The 13,771-nt window shown below is 48.9% G+C and overlaps 1 protein-coding gene across 1 annotated transcript; it reads right to left on the reverse strand.

The window, feature by feature from the left end:
* Positions 1-3,133: 3,133 nt before the first annotated feature.
* Positions 3,134-12,023, reverse strand: LSMEM1 (leucine rich single-pass membrane protein 1). The gene is made up of 4 exons (XM_037041117.1): positions 11,414-12,023; positions 7,320-7,451; positions 5,591-5,719; positions 3,134-3,739 (listed from the first exon to the last, which is right to left on the reverse strand). Exons 2-4 carry the CDS (start codon positions 7,444-7,446, stop codon positions 3,609-3,611), a joined length of 387 nt encoding a protein of 128 aa, XP_036897012.1. The 5' UTR covers positions 7,447-7,451; positions 11,414-12,023; the 3' UTR covers positions 3,134-3,608.
* Between the last annotated feature and the right edge of the window lie 1,748 nt (positions 12,024-13,771).

Here is a 13,771-nt window from a genome sequence, read left to right on the forward strand (position 1 = left end):
CACACAATGGGAGGCAAGCTACAAGGCGGGTTAGGTGCCCAACTTGGTGGCCCAGAAGGTAAGAGCTGGAGGAAACTTCCTCGGAGGAAAGCCACCTCCCTGACCAGACAACAGGTTGGGCAGACAAGCTGTCTGCCCGCCCCCCCCACCACCACGGGGTTCACCATCAACTAGGGAAGCGTCTACCCTCACAGCCCTTTCCACACGGCACCCAGCTGCGCTGTGACAGAAGCAGCTGTTTCCTCTCCTTCCGGCATCACACGCTGCTCCATTGTGACTCTCACCTCCTTCCTTCCTCTGAATGGGCCTTCTTCCCCTGAAGCCGCCAGCTGCCACCAGGTGTCCATGCTCTCCTGTCATGAAGAACCACTGTGCTCCATGTGCTGCCAGCCTGGAAACTCTGTCTAGCGTCCCTGAGCCAGGCACTGTGCCCTAAGAGCACCTGGGGGAGACCAGTGAAGCCCGCACCCCACACGTATCCAGTCGCAAGGCAAAACCCGGGAGGTATGAGTGAAGTGTTCAGTTCAAGTCGGCGGGGAAACAGTGAAGACGGTTCCCTTTGTGATGCCTACAGGTCCAACGGAGGGACCCTGGGTTTTCTGTCACCTGCACTGAACAAAGGTGTGAAAGCAGGTCCCAGGAGGCACCTTGGAGCTGCCTGATGTCTTTTCCATTGTTGCTGTGTCTGTGTCTGCGAGAACTCGTTTTCGAGTGCCCCTCGGTGGACTCACAGTAACCCAGAAGTCGAAGCCAACCCAGCAATGCTAAAGAAGTTTGCTGGGTCGGGGGCTGGGAGGATGCAGAGTGGGATTCTCCGATGGTCTGCCTGCGGCAACGTTTACGGTCAGGTGGTCATTGCAGGGCCTGGGAAACGAGAGGCTGTCCGCACGTGAGGAGCCCTGATTAAATCACCCGTGGTGCTTCCAGTCATCTGCCCGCCTGCTGCAGGCTCTCCCTCCACACGCTCTGCAGTCGGAGTGGCCCCCAGCGCCCTTCCGGAGTGCTGACCAGCTCCCTGAACTGGGGTGGGAGCCAAGGTTCAGGAACACCATCAAGACAGGTCATGGCCACTCGGGGACTCCTGCCTGGGACCAGAATCCGTGCTCGACTTCGCTCCAAATCCGCTCACTTCCTATGCCACCACCCCACCAAACAGCCCCAGACTCACCGAGGCTCCTTAAAACCACGGTACCCATCCCCCTGCCCGAGACATCAGCGTTTCTGAGAGTGGGGTCCACAGGCCATTACTGTCTCTCACCCACGTCTCCTTCACCCGGTGGAGCTGGGCCTGCGACTGGGTCTCCTCCCGAATTTTCGGGAGTGTCAGCGCTCGCTGCTGGGCCCAGCACCTGTGGCTCAACACCCACTTGCCATGTGAAATTGACTTCGTTCTGTGTTGCTAAACATCCTTTCAGTCATGTTTTCCTTTCAATCCTTTGTTTTCCAAGAATCCTTTTTCTCTTCGTAAAAACTAGACTTACCTTCCAATCATGTTTTCCCTAAAAAAGGTTTACTGAGAAGCTTTTGTCTCCCTCAAATGAGAATACGTGAACACAGGGACGCCAATAAGTGTATTTTCATGTTTCCTCTTTTTTAAAAAAATGCACTTCCTGCCGTGACCAGTGTGGATCTGTGAGGTGGGCATCATCCCACAAAGCAAAAAGTCACCAGTTCAATTCCCAGTCAGGGCACACGCCTGGGTTGTGGGTTCAGTCCCCAGCTGGGTACATATGAGAGGTAACCAGTCAGTATATCTTTTTCACATCGACGTTTCTCTCTCTCCCCCTCCCTTCCTCTCTCTCTAAAGATAAACATCTTTTTAAATGCATCTCCTGACCCTGCAGAAGGCTAGCTCATGGTCCTGACACTCTCTCTCCGTGTCCCAGCTGCCTCGGGGCAAACCCATTCACAGAGAAAGCAGATCAGCAGCCTCCTCTGAAGATGCTCTCCCTCTGGTCACCCTCTGCTGACGTTCAGTGGAGTCATTCCTTCAAGCTGGTAGAAAATTAGTTTAGACACCCTGATGCAGAGCGATCTGTTTGCATGAAAACAATCTTTTCAAGCAACAAACACAGGCTATCATGGCACAGTATTTCCACTCAGTCCAGGTGACATGCACACCAACGTTCCTCCCTTTTCCACCAAAAAAAAAAGAAAAAAGAAAAAAAGCATGACATGCAGCCGGCCAGTATGTGAAAGCTGGGTCCACAAGAGCTGTTCTCCGTGGATGCAAATGCCTGGGACATGCCGACAGGAGTTCTCCAGGCCTGGGCCCCACAGGTCACACCGGGCGGGTCTGTCCGGAAGGATGGAACCCCAAAGGGGGGTGAAGGATGGGTTGGACACAACTTGGTGGTGTTGTAAGAACCGCTCATTCCTTGGAATAAAAATCATTTCTTCCTGAGCACAAGATGCATCCACTGTTCAGGCAGAAAGATGTTTCAAAACACAGAACAAGCACCAACATACTCTAGGGAAAAAATCGGCTCTTCCTCTAAGATTTCTGAAACAATGCCATGGCGAATCCCAGTGATTGTTTTCCCATGTCCCCTCAACAGGTCACTAAGCATTTTCCAGTAAACCCATATTTCAGATTTTTTAAATATTCTGTGTGTTAGCTATCAATTTTAAGCATGGGAGCATGCAGGACAAGTGTTTTTTGAGTGTGAAAATGGATAAGTAAAACATCTTGTGTTTGTTTCATTAACTATTTAGTGTTACAGAGCTTTTAAAGCTCATTTTTTTACAACACTGCATCTTACAAACTGTATGCCTCATCTTTTGTGCCAACACCAGGCAGGTTCCAAATATTCCAGATGTACCATCTCCTACTGCAGTTTAATCTGGACACAGATGGACCAGATTTCTTCCAAGTTAATCAGCGTGGTACTGAAGGATTTTTTTCCCGTGAGAAACAAAGCCAACAAAGCTTCAGTGTTTATGTATATAGTGATACAGCTCCTCTGCTCCCCACTGGAGTGTAAGCCTCTCCACAGTGGGCAGTTTGCAGAAAGCCCCATAAATGCTGGTGGAATAAACTGGGCCTCCCCTTTGACTCCTCCCAACCACACATAGGTGACTACCAGCATAAATACCAGGAGGCAACCAGCCCTGCAGTCCGCCCATTGCCCATCCCTGGGGAAATAAGAATCCAAGTTTAATCACCTGAGCAGAATTTCTTTTATTAAAAAGATTGCTTGTCAGTCGGTTCCCTTGACCACAGATGCTGTCCTTCTCTGTGGGAGTTTATGAAGGCACAGGAGGCGCGGCACATCTCGCTGTTCTGGTGACAGAGCACCGTTGTCAGAGACATTGTGTTATAGGGCTGAATTATCTTGCTTCTTATTGGTCGTCCTTCATGCCAGCCACCCACTTCATCCCATTAAACCTGAAGGACCTGGCCATAAAATAAGTCCCTGTGGCCACTATGCACCCCTTCCCTGGCCTTGGAGTGGTTCACATCTCTGTAGCAGGAAGGCGGCCCCAGGGCAGGCTCCCCATCCAGATAACCCACCCTCAGCAGAAATGCTGGGCCCAGCTCCCAGCCTCGAACACGCCCGGCACAGCAGAAGCACGGAGTTAGCAGGTGCTCCTGGAAGATCATCTTTTCAGTTCTGTCCTGAGTCCAGTTGGTTGAGTCGCTTTACAATCATGCTGTTGAGTTTCTTGAGATCATCTATGTCCTTTCTCTCTGCCGCCAGTCTTTGCAGCATGTAGTCCATCTTGTTTCCAGTCTGAACTTCAAAATGGAAAGCAGAATGTTACATTGGTTTCCAGCGTCAGAGCCCCGTGTGAGTGCTCAGCTTGTAACCATGGGGAATTGTACCTGTGGGAGACTGGATCCCACCCCACCATTCTTGTGACATTGTTTCTGTAAGTGGGGACTCTGACTAATATGCAGCTTATAGATGAACAGCATGTTTGTATAAAACCCTGGAAAATAACTTTAACAGATACAGACTCCAACCTTCAGGCATCCCAGCTCTGGGAGATTTGCTGACCTTCAACCATGAAACCAGGATGACGCACTCCAGACCATCGCTTGACCAGTTTCCATGTTCTTGACAATGCTCGTCTGCACGCCTCTGGCCCCTTTGCAACCCCCTCCCTTGATCTCCTGGTTCTGTTCCCCTCTCCGGCCCCATAAAAACCTCTGAGACATGGAGATGGGCTTTGGGACAAGAGTCCCCCATGTGCTCAGGTGACTGGCACTTGAATAAACCATTTTCCTTCTCACCAGCACCTGTCTCATGAGCTTGGCTGGACCTGCATTTGGTCACAGCCTGAGCCCTGAAAAGCCCCCTTGGCGAACCCCCACTCCTACAGCCCATGCAGCCAACAGGCCCGGGAAAGAATTGCTGAGGATTAAATCACCCATCAAGTGACTTTGTGTCACAACCTCTCATGCCAACCTGTGAGAACTTCAGCAGTAAAGTGCATCTGGAGCCACACGGGGCAGGCATGAACCCCAGTTCTGCTGGGAAAATGTGGAGAGTTGAACTCTCTGGACCATGGTCCTTTATCAGCAAAATTTGGAATATTAGGCACTACCTTGAGAGGTAGAGAAAGAATTTAAGTTAATGAATTTATGCGCCTGGCACAGAGTAATTGTCCAATAAAAAGATACTTATTTATTCAAGTCTTCCTTCTGTTTGTTAGTACAGCTTTGCCCTCAATAGAAAACACTAAAGCAAATATACAATAAACCTTCTTCATACCAGAGGGGTAGAATAATGGTACTAAAGTGCCTAGCCTCTGATGTCTGTGAGCCCTGATCCAGCACTTGTTAGCTGTGTGACCTTGGGCACATTCATTAATCTCTCAGGCTTAGAGTTTCAGCATTGAGCAAACAGGTATCAAGTAGTCAGCTTGGTGTCCTGGACAGAGTGAGCACCCAACACATAGCGTCTTCATCATCGTCATCATCCTTCATCTTACTACTCACCATGCACCGAAGAAAAAGTTCCTTTGGGTTGCTGCCATGCCCGTAGGCATGGCTAGGATGCCCCAAAAGTCTGACTGGGTATTAACTAGTCATTACCCAAAAGGGCATGGCAGGATGATATTTTTGTTTTGCTTTGTTTTTTAATTTTTTTATTTATTAATTTTAGCGTGGAAAGGAGAGAGAGATCAAAGTGTTGCTCCACTAAGTTATGCACTCACTGGTTGACCCTTGCATATGCCCTGACAGTGCATTCAGACACAACCTTGGCTCCAGCCAACTGAGCTCCCCAGCCTGGGCCAACGAGGTGTGCGAAGCACCAGCTGAGGTTGGCACAACACTTCAGAAGAGTAATCCGCCTGAAGGAGTTGGACACCAAATGTGACTATATGTTACAGACCTGAATTCATGGAAACTCCACGCCTATGCATTGGATTAAGGAAGCCTAGAATTCACGAGAATAAACTACGTACCACTTGACAGCTATTCAAGGGAGAAATTCAAGCGTTGTAGCAATATTTAATGTAGGTCCTTGTGAACTTCCGGTACAGGGTGGGGGGCGGGGCGGAGTGCTGGGTGACCAACAAAGCATCAGCCACGAAGCAAGCGCCTGCGAGCAACAAGAGCCCGCCTGCTCACGGTACTCACTTATTAGAAAGATCACGAAGGAGACGAGCGCCAGGCTGAGGAGGAGCACAACAATCAGCCCCAGGAAAAACAGGCCGTAGCTCCCACTTCCCGCGGCGGCGCCGCCCCCTGGGACTTTCTCCGCAGGCACTAACAGGAAAGAGACAGACAGCGGGGATCACAAAACACACAGCCGGTAGCAAAACGGGACAGTCCTAGCGGTGCGCCCCCTCTAATCACTCCGCAAAGTGGGGTCTAAGGCATGACTTTGCGCGGAGCCCCCTCTTTGGGGATTCTTTACGTTCTTCCATATCCATATTCAAAGGACGAGCATGGCCCAGCTAGCTCCTTACCCAGTCTGAAAGTTCTTTGAGGATCGTGTTAACGCTGAAGTTGCAGAACTTCGATTTTTGGGGGGTGGGGATGGAGGGGATAAAGAAGTTAAAGGTTCAGAGTGGAGTCTCTGTCGCCCTTTTCCCAACGTGACCCAGGAGGAAAGGCAGTGGGCTGTGGGACCCCAGCCCTGGGCTCTCTCCCAGGAGACTGCTCTCCCTGTAGGGAACACGCGCTGAGCCTGGACCCATATGAACAAAAAACGGCCCTGGTAGATTTTAGTTTCGTAAAGGGGTCTTCAGGACAGACATGCTCTGGAAACAAGATTCTTTCCAACTTGAACTGGGAGTGTGGCTATGCTTGTAAAAACAGCCAGCTTCCACCAAAACCGTGGGTTGTCTGCCTGTCATCATCACTTTGAAGGCCTGCCTAGTAACCCCGGAAATTAAACTGAATACCAAGTACGGAAACTGGGGTCACCGGAAGGGCCTGGATTGGTGTTTATTCTCTCCGACTTTGCTTCTGTCCCACCGGCTGTGCTGCTTGATCCCAGGCAGGTGGCTCGTGGCCCACACGCCTCACATCACCGCCCCCTCCCACTGACAGCCTTTGCTTCTGAATCAGAGCAACCCCATCAGCTGGCACCCAAACACCTACTTTTACTGAGACTGACTGCTGCGATTAAAACAGGTTAAAGAAAAACTTAACACTTTAAAATAAAAAGAAAAGCAAGATTCAGGAAGAGTACAGAACAGATATAAAATTGGGGCTGTACGAGTCTAGAGTACCCGTGAAGCGAAGACCGAGTGTGCCGCTAACACCTGTGTTTAAATGTCAGCGTTTAAACTAGAAAAGATGGGGCATTGTCTACAACATGTGGGGGACAAGATACACAGTCTGTATTCAGCAGACTTTTTTTTGTTTTGCTTTCCCCCATGCCCTGCCTTTTTTTCCCCCTAGCTCTTTCATTGGGGCAATTTGTCACTTGTTAGAAAACGAAGTGGACCTTTTTGACCAACAACAGTTTAATGATTTTTTTTAAAACCGAGATAAATGTGTGGAACACTGTCTCAGCAATTCACTCTGGGAAAGGGGTCTCCCACTATGACCTGCCTGTGGATACGACAAGGCCCAAGAGCCTCTCCCCCAACTTTCCAGAGAGAGAAACTCCGAAGGGACTTCTCAGAACTTCGAGGACAAGGGTTCAGCTCTTACTTAGGAGCCAAGAAGACCCATGGCCTGCGTACTATTCAGAGGCAAATGTGAAGGCAAATGCGGCCTAATAATCAGCAGCAGCTCTTGGGCACAGCTGTTTCCAAGGCCCACCTGCCCTCCCCACACCCACGCATCTGGACGAGCCTCTGCTATTCTCAGGCAACCCAGCGGCAGGGCCACCGGCCTGGGCGGGCGCACGTACAGAACAGTCGCTGGGACTCGGCAGGGCAGAGGTTTAGCTTGTGCAAGTCGTTTATGGAATCCACGATGTAAAGCTTTCTATCTTCAGCAGCGTCATGAGAGCCGGTGTCCCCAGAGGGGCGATTCATTGTCCCTGGAAGCAAACAGCAGCGTCACCTTCGAGGCTGGCCTGGGGGGCTCATGCCCCAAGAATGAGAGCCCGCGGGGAGCCCCCACTTACCACATTTCCAACCAAAGGCCTGGAAAAACTTCGCTCTCCCAGAAGAAAACAGTTCCTTTTGGGGACAGCTTAGCACCTATTGTTTTCACTTTGCTTGAACAGTTGTGCACTGTCCTGTACACCCTCCTTATCTGCACACACTCTTCCCTCCTTGGCCATTTCTCCATTCTGCCTGTATTTTTCTTTGGCCCCCTTTTCATTTTGTCATTGATTTTAAAATATGTCCCTTTAAGAAAAATAGGTTTATTGATATATTTTTTTTAGAGAGCGAGAGAGAAACATTGATGTGAGAGAAAAACATTGACTGGTTGCCTCTTGTATGTGCCCTGCCCAGGGATTGGGCCTACAACTTTTTGGTATGTGGAAATGACACTCAACCAACTAAGCCACCCAGCCAGGGGTAAAACATTTTCCTCCTACCATATCGTTCATATTCTGACTACATAACTTAAATCCATTGGGCAAGAAGACCATGTCTTACCATCTAGAAAGATAAAATTAAGCTCATCAGCCTGGGGCATGAGAGCAGAAGAGAACACTACTGGGATCCATTCTAGTCAGGTGAGGCGTCAGTCCAGGGCTGTAAGTTCAACGTTGTCCCCCAGTATGGTGCATGAGCCTCCACCTCAAAAGTGTTCTTGGGCCACTGGAGGCTGGTGGTAGGCATTCAAGGCAGAGTCCAGACAAGCAGAGATGCTACAGAGAGGAACTTGAGGCCATTGGGAGCTCGACTCTGGGATCCCCGGTGTTTCTCCCCCCCCCCGCCCGTTTTCCCTAGAGCCTTGCCACCCACATCATAAGTCGCTTTTAAATGGAGGTTTACATTTACGGGGATAGTCCCTAATGACAGCCCAAGTTCAAGCAATGCTGAAAAGCCTGGATGGACTCAAAGGTCTATTTTAAGATGTTTCTCCAGCAGACAGAGACCTTGAGGCCTTTGAGTTAATTGTGTGAAAGGAAGGCTCTAGGAAGGCAAGTTGCAATTACTCTCAGAGCTCCAGCCAAGCTCCGTTCTTTCCACAAATGAGGAAAATGACCCTTAAATGGTGGCAGATTTGCTGTGCCTCCCCCTGGGTTACTTGTCTCCTCCCCACCCCTCCCCCATCCTCACTCAACACCCAGCTCAAGCCTCACCTGCTCTGGAATCCACCTGCCTTTCCTTCATGCACTTGCTGGACCTTATACCTTCTTCTGCCCATAGTATTTATCCGCCCACACCTCCGACTTCCCCAGTGCGGTGAAAACCCCTGCAGGGTTGGAGCCAGCCCTAGTCTTCAGTGCCCCGCGCCAAGGTTAGAAGCCAGTGACTTCTGTTTGGGTGGAACACCTAAAATATTTTGTTTAGGATTTTAATCTCACTATTGTTCAAAGAATTCAAGGCAGTTAATAACAAGCTCACTGACAGAATTAAACTGAGGGTAGCAGTTCTCATGAGGCATCCGTCTGTCCATCTGTCCGTCTGTACTTCTGGAGGCCCAGGACTTTGTGCCTGATTGTGGCAGCGCCTCTTTACTTTCGGTTAAAAATGTCCTTGAGTAGCCAGCTCCGGAGTGGAGAGAAATAGAGTTAGGAGAAGCCAGGTTTAGACAAGAAAAAAAACACATGTGAACACCTATAGAAGGTCTGAGAAAAGGATCAAGCTGCTTTAGTAAACAGCTTGAACTGCACCCTAAAAAATCAAAACCCATTAAAAAATAAAGTAAAATAGAAACATTAAAATGCAGCAATTTCCTGCTAATACCTAAGACGTACTAACACTTGTAAAAAAAAAAAAACATGTTACTGAGACCCTCAACAAAAAATTCAGTGTGTTTGGTAAACCATGGACCAGTTTTTTTTCAAAGTTAAAAATTTTTAAAGGGTATTATCCTGAAATGTTAATTACCAAGAAAATGGAGACAACTGTACTTGAACAATAAGAAATGTGGAAAAAAATTAAAAAAGAAAAGAATTACCAAGAACACATACTCCCCTGGTTGTTTTAGAGAAGATACTACTGAGACACTTTAGATATTGATATTACTAAATTCCAATTATACGGATACCTCATGGGCATTCCCAAGGGAAGGATTTAAAGTGACAACAACAACAAAAAGGAGCACCATAAAATCAAAGCTACTGACTGATGTCCTGTGACATTTCTAAACGATTCTTCTAGGAAAGTTGCCCATTTCGTCACCCCTTTGCCCTTCATTACCCCCAGCATTGCTGTCTGACGAGGAATAAAGTTTGTATGTGCCCCGTCAGAGGATCACCATTCCAAGCGGCTGCTATTTTAGGCGTGGTGACTGCGGCGTGGCTTAGTATTTTTGGATTTCTGGTTTGGTACCCTTGAGCCTTAGCTTCCCCTTCAGGAATGTAATTACTGTGCTTAAATCTCACACGGAGGCTTTGTCCACGTTTACCAAGTCGAGGACTAGCTGGAAAATCATAACCACAGAAACTGACGTCAGAGCAGGGCAGCTAACAAAATCTCCAAATTATTGGCCTTGCTACCTACTGAGTGGTGACTCAGTACAACACTGCATCCCAAAGCACTGAAACAACAGCTCAGAGTGAGCCATGAGGTGCTCCGGAAGGTAACGTCTCGATGTAAAGTAGACGCTCTCTCAATGTGTTTTCAGATGAACTGCAAAGCATGTGAATGAAAGCTAAGAGCCGGCAGAGAGCTGAGTCAGGGGTGTGTGCTTCATGGCCGCCAAGATCCTGCAAATGACTCTGCCAGTAACTGGATACAAGATCCTGTGGCCCCGACGCTTTACACCCAGTTCTTGCTCTCCGGGGCGGCTCCATGTGAGTGTGTCTGGGAAGGACCCGCGGGGCCAGAGAAGCCAGAGCATTGCTGAATTCCGCAGGGCAATGCCACTGCCCTCCTTCCCGATTCCTTCCTGCGTCTGGTGTGCAAGTTCGCTCATTAAGTAGGACTGAACGAAGGAGGGTCCTTGTCCCCCTCCCCCCCACCCCACAGAGAGGGGAAGGATGGGAGAAATAGAAGGAGAGAAATGACAATTGGCCGCCTGTTACAGGCCCCCTACCTGGGGACCTGGCCCGCAACCCAGGCCTGTGCCCTGACTTGAAATCCAACTGGCGATGTTTTGGTTTGCAGGTTGGTGGTCAGTCCACTGAGCCACACCAGCCAGGGCTGAAACAGCTTCCTTTTAATGGAACCCTCTCTAATGCCTGGACGAAAACACAAAAGGAACTTCATTTTCCTCTGGTTTAGGTCGAAGCTAACAGCTAATTCTTTTTGTCATTGAGGAGTTCTTTGACTACCTGTAAGTAAATACGCTGACAAACAAAGATAGTTGTCAATAAAAAATTGCTTTGCTCTTTCTTTTTTCCCATAGGTCCTTGGTACCAAAGCACAGAAATAACTCACACTACTATTGTTTGCCACGATATTAGAATTGTTATAACTGGGCTTAATGCAAAGCTAGTAGGAAGCTTGAATTAAACAAAAAAGAAAAGAAAAGAAAAAGAAAAAAAGCCCTGGCCAGGTGGCTCAGTTGGTTGTCAGAGTGACACCCTGCACAGACAGGGCTGTGGGTTCAACCCCCAGCAGGGGCATGTACAGGAGGTAACCCAGTGATGTCTCTCTCTCTCTATCCCCCTTCTTCGCTCTCTAAAAAGCAATCAACAGATCCTTGGTGGAGGATTAAAAAAACTTCTACTAGGAAGCTTTATGGAGTGAGTCATGGTCATTTGTTCTTTGATTCCATTTCAGAGTTTCTGCCTCGTCACAGTCGGGAAGCACTCTTTCAAATCGAGTCTAAATCATTTCTATTAAAAGTTAAAATCACAGGGTACATGCAACAAAAAACCTCCCAGCCCCAAGATTTCAGCCTCAGGAGAGCAATAGCATGCGAATTACTTACAGAAACGTGGGCTTTGACTTCCAGGTTCCCCCAAAAAGAAAAACGAAACTATTCAGAAGCAACTGCAATAAAACTTTCTAGAAATCCGAGGTCTTTCTTCACCTCCCTCCTGCGACCGGAGCCTGCAGCGTGAAACTGCTGGTGTGTATTTAGAGGGAATTGAGCCAAGCAGTGTAAGATCCCAAATCCTGGCCTTTTCTCATGGGGCCTAAGGGTTTGGGGAAATATATCACTGAAACTACGCTGGAAAGAGAAACACCCAGCATGCCTCAGCCCGCTCGGTGGCTGACGAGGTTCTTGCTGGATTGAGTGCCTGTCCTTCTTTGGTGGCTGTGCCTATGCAGCTGGCAGGCGCCCCACCAGGCTGCTGGCATGCCCCTGAGATAGACGCCCGGGGGCGGCACGCCGGCTGGGGACTCCAACCAGAGGACCACAGTCAGCGGAGCCAGAGGAAGGCCGCGACCTTGCAACGGGGACAACGGCTAGTCAGAGGATTCCTAGGGCTGCTATCAGCTCCAAAACCGGCGTGAGGGGGTGACTCTGGCTGCAGGCCGACTGCAGGTGACACAAGCGCTTGGTGTCCTCGATTTCCTTTCCGAAAGCTTAGCTCTGGGTTTATGCAGGAGCTTTCTTTGTGGTGGCTCCCTGACAAGTGTGCCGTGACTAGATGGATGCCAGTCATCCCTGAAACACACAGCACGTCAAGTGTAAAACAGCCGCTCCACAAAATTCCTTTTACGTTGGTACTCACTTTGGACTTCGCTCTACATTGGGGGAAAAGAACTGGCATTTTTTAACACTTCATCTATACCCGGGGGCCGATTCAAAAGCACATTATGCATTTAAAACTTAATGCCCAATTTCTTAAAAAAGTGAGTTTGTCAGCTGTTACTTTAATTATCTTGCACCAAACTACCTGATCCTTAGATTTCAGGCCCAGGGAGGAGGAGAAGGGAGACGAAGCAGCTCCTCACGCCAAAGTCTGGCTTCAGCCAGACCCTGGGCAGGGAGGGCGTGCTTGCTGTGACCAGTCAGACCTCCTGACATCCACCAGGGAGCAAAAGCAACAGAGGCTACCTGGTCTGAGCTGTCACATTCCAGAAAGGCGGCATCAAAAAGTGTTTCGGGTCACAGAAGAAAACAGGTGTGCTGACACAAACTGGTTCATCTGGGGACATCTTCAAGGGTTTCTTGCTTTCCCTTTCAGCTAGTACCTCTCGCTGCAAGTTGATTCCACTCCCAGGAAATTCCATAAATGCCATCAAAGGCACTGGTCCCAAAGGCAGACTGGCCCCCCAGACTAACACTTGAGGCTCAAAACAAAGAACGTATTTGGCAGGGGCTGTTGAAATTCCTTTAAACCAGCAAGACTCAAGGAACGAACTGGTCCACCGTGGGTCATTTACCACTTTCGAGAAAGCCAAGCATCTGGGGGCAGTTATCTCTGAGCCCCCTGGTGTCTTCCTTCATCTCTCTCCGTCCCTCCTTTGGTTTATCTCTGACAAGTGCCTCTGGGATTTTTAAGCAGAATACGACTCTTTATTGGTATAATAAAAAAATGCTTGAAAACTCAAAAAAAACCCTCAAGGATTTTTATACATTGAATCCCCAGTAACCAGGCCTAGCAACGACCCACCAATTTCAGGATTAAAAAGCACATTATTTGCACATGATCACATTCATCTCTTCTTCTTCCTCCAACCTGGTAAGAAGGCAGAATAGGAATAAAAATGAGGAAGCTATAAGAATGAAAACAGGAGGAAAATGGCTGAGACTCCTGCAGTGTCAATGGTGGGTAGGAGGCAGTGGGGGGCAGGCACCTGCCTCAGGGGACTGTGGGTGAACCCTGGTGAGCCAGGGGACTAAGGACCTTGCAGAATCCAGGCAGCAGTGAAGTGCAGGCAGGCAAGTTAGCCAGACATAAAATGCAACAGGAAGACTGAATGACCATGTACAGAAATCTCCCACAAAGAAAAAAAAAAAGGTCAGAGGCTCCATCCAGCAGCTGCAGCGTCTCATGGAGTTTCCAGAACAAACAAAAGGGGCGGGGGAGTGGCATCTACGGTCAGAAACGGAAAAATACTTTCCAGCTTGCCAGAGCTCAAAGCAGTCATGCCATTTTAGAACAACTCTAAGAGCAGAAGGAAACAGGGAAACAAATCACAAGTGAAACAAATCCAATGCAGTAAAATTGCATCAGATGTCACACTTTGAACACAGGAGTAGAGGAACACCTTCAAGTTCCGGATTTTCTACCTAGGATTTCACATCCCAAGCCAAACTGCCTCTTAGGCACGTCATCTCAGAGCATAAGCCCTCCCGAGCTCCTGCTCCCAGAAGTCACCGGACGCAGTCCTC

The sequence above is a fragment of the Sturnira hondurensis genome, unplaced genomic scaffold (assembly GCF_014824575.4).
Source record: "Sturnira hondurensis isolate 20B ecotype Veracruz unplaced genomic scaffold, ASM1482457v3 Scaffold0002840, whole genome shotgun sequence".
NCBI lineage: Eukaryota > Metazoa > Chordata > Mammalia > Chiroptera > Phyllostomidae > Sturnira > Sturnira hondurensis.

What these genes read in the sequence shown, in the direction of transcription:
- LSMEM1 (XM_037041117.1), bottom strand. Translation starts at nt 7,446, where the DNA reads ATGAATCGCCCCTCTGGGGACACCGGCTCTCATGACGCTGCTGAAGAT. An exon ending in CGAGTCCCAGCGACTGTTCT is followed by an intron (nt 5,720 to 7,319) that starts GTACGTGCGCCC and finishes CTTTCCTGTTAG; the next exon opens with TGCCTGCGGAGAAAGTCCCA. An exon ending in CTTCGTGATCTTTCTAATAA is followed by an intron (nt 3,740 to 5,590) that starts GTGAGTACCGTG and finishes TCCATTTTGAAG; the next exon opens with TTCAGACTGGAAACAAGATG.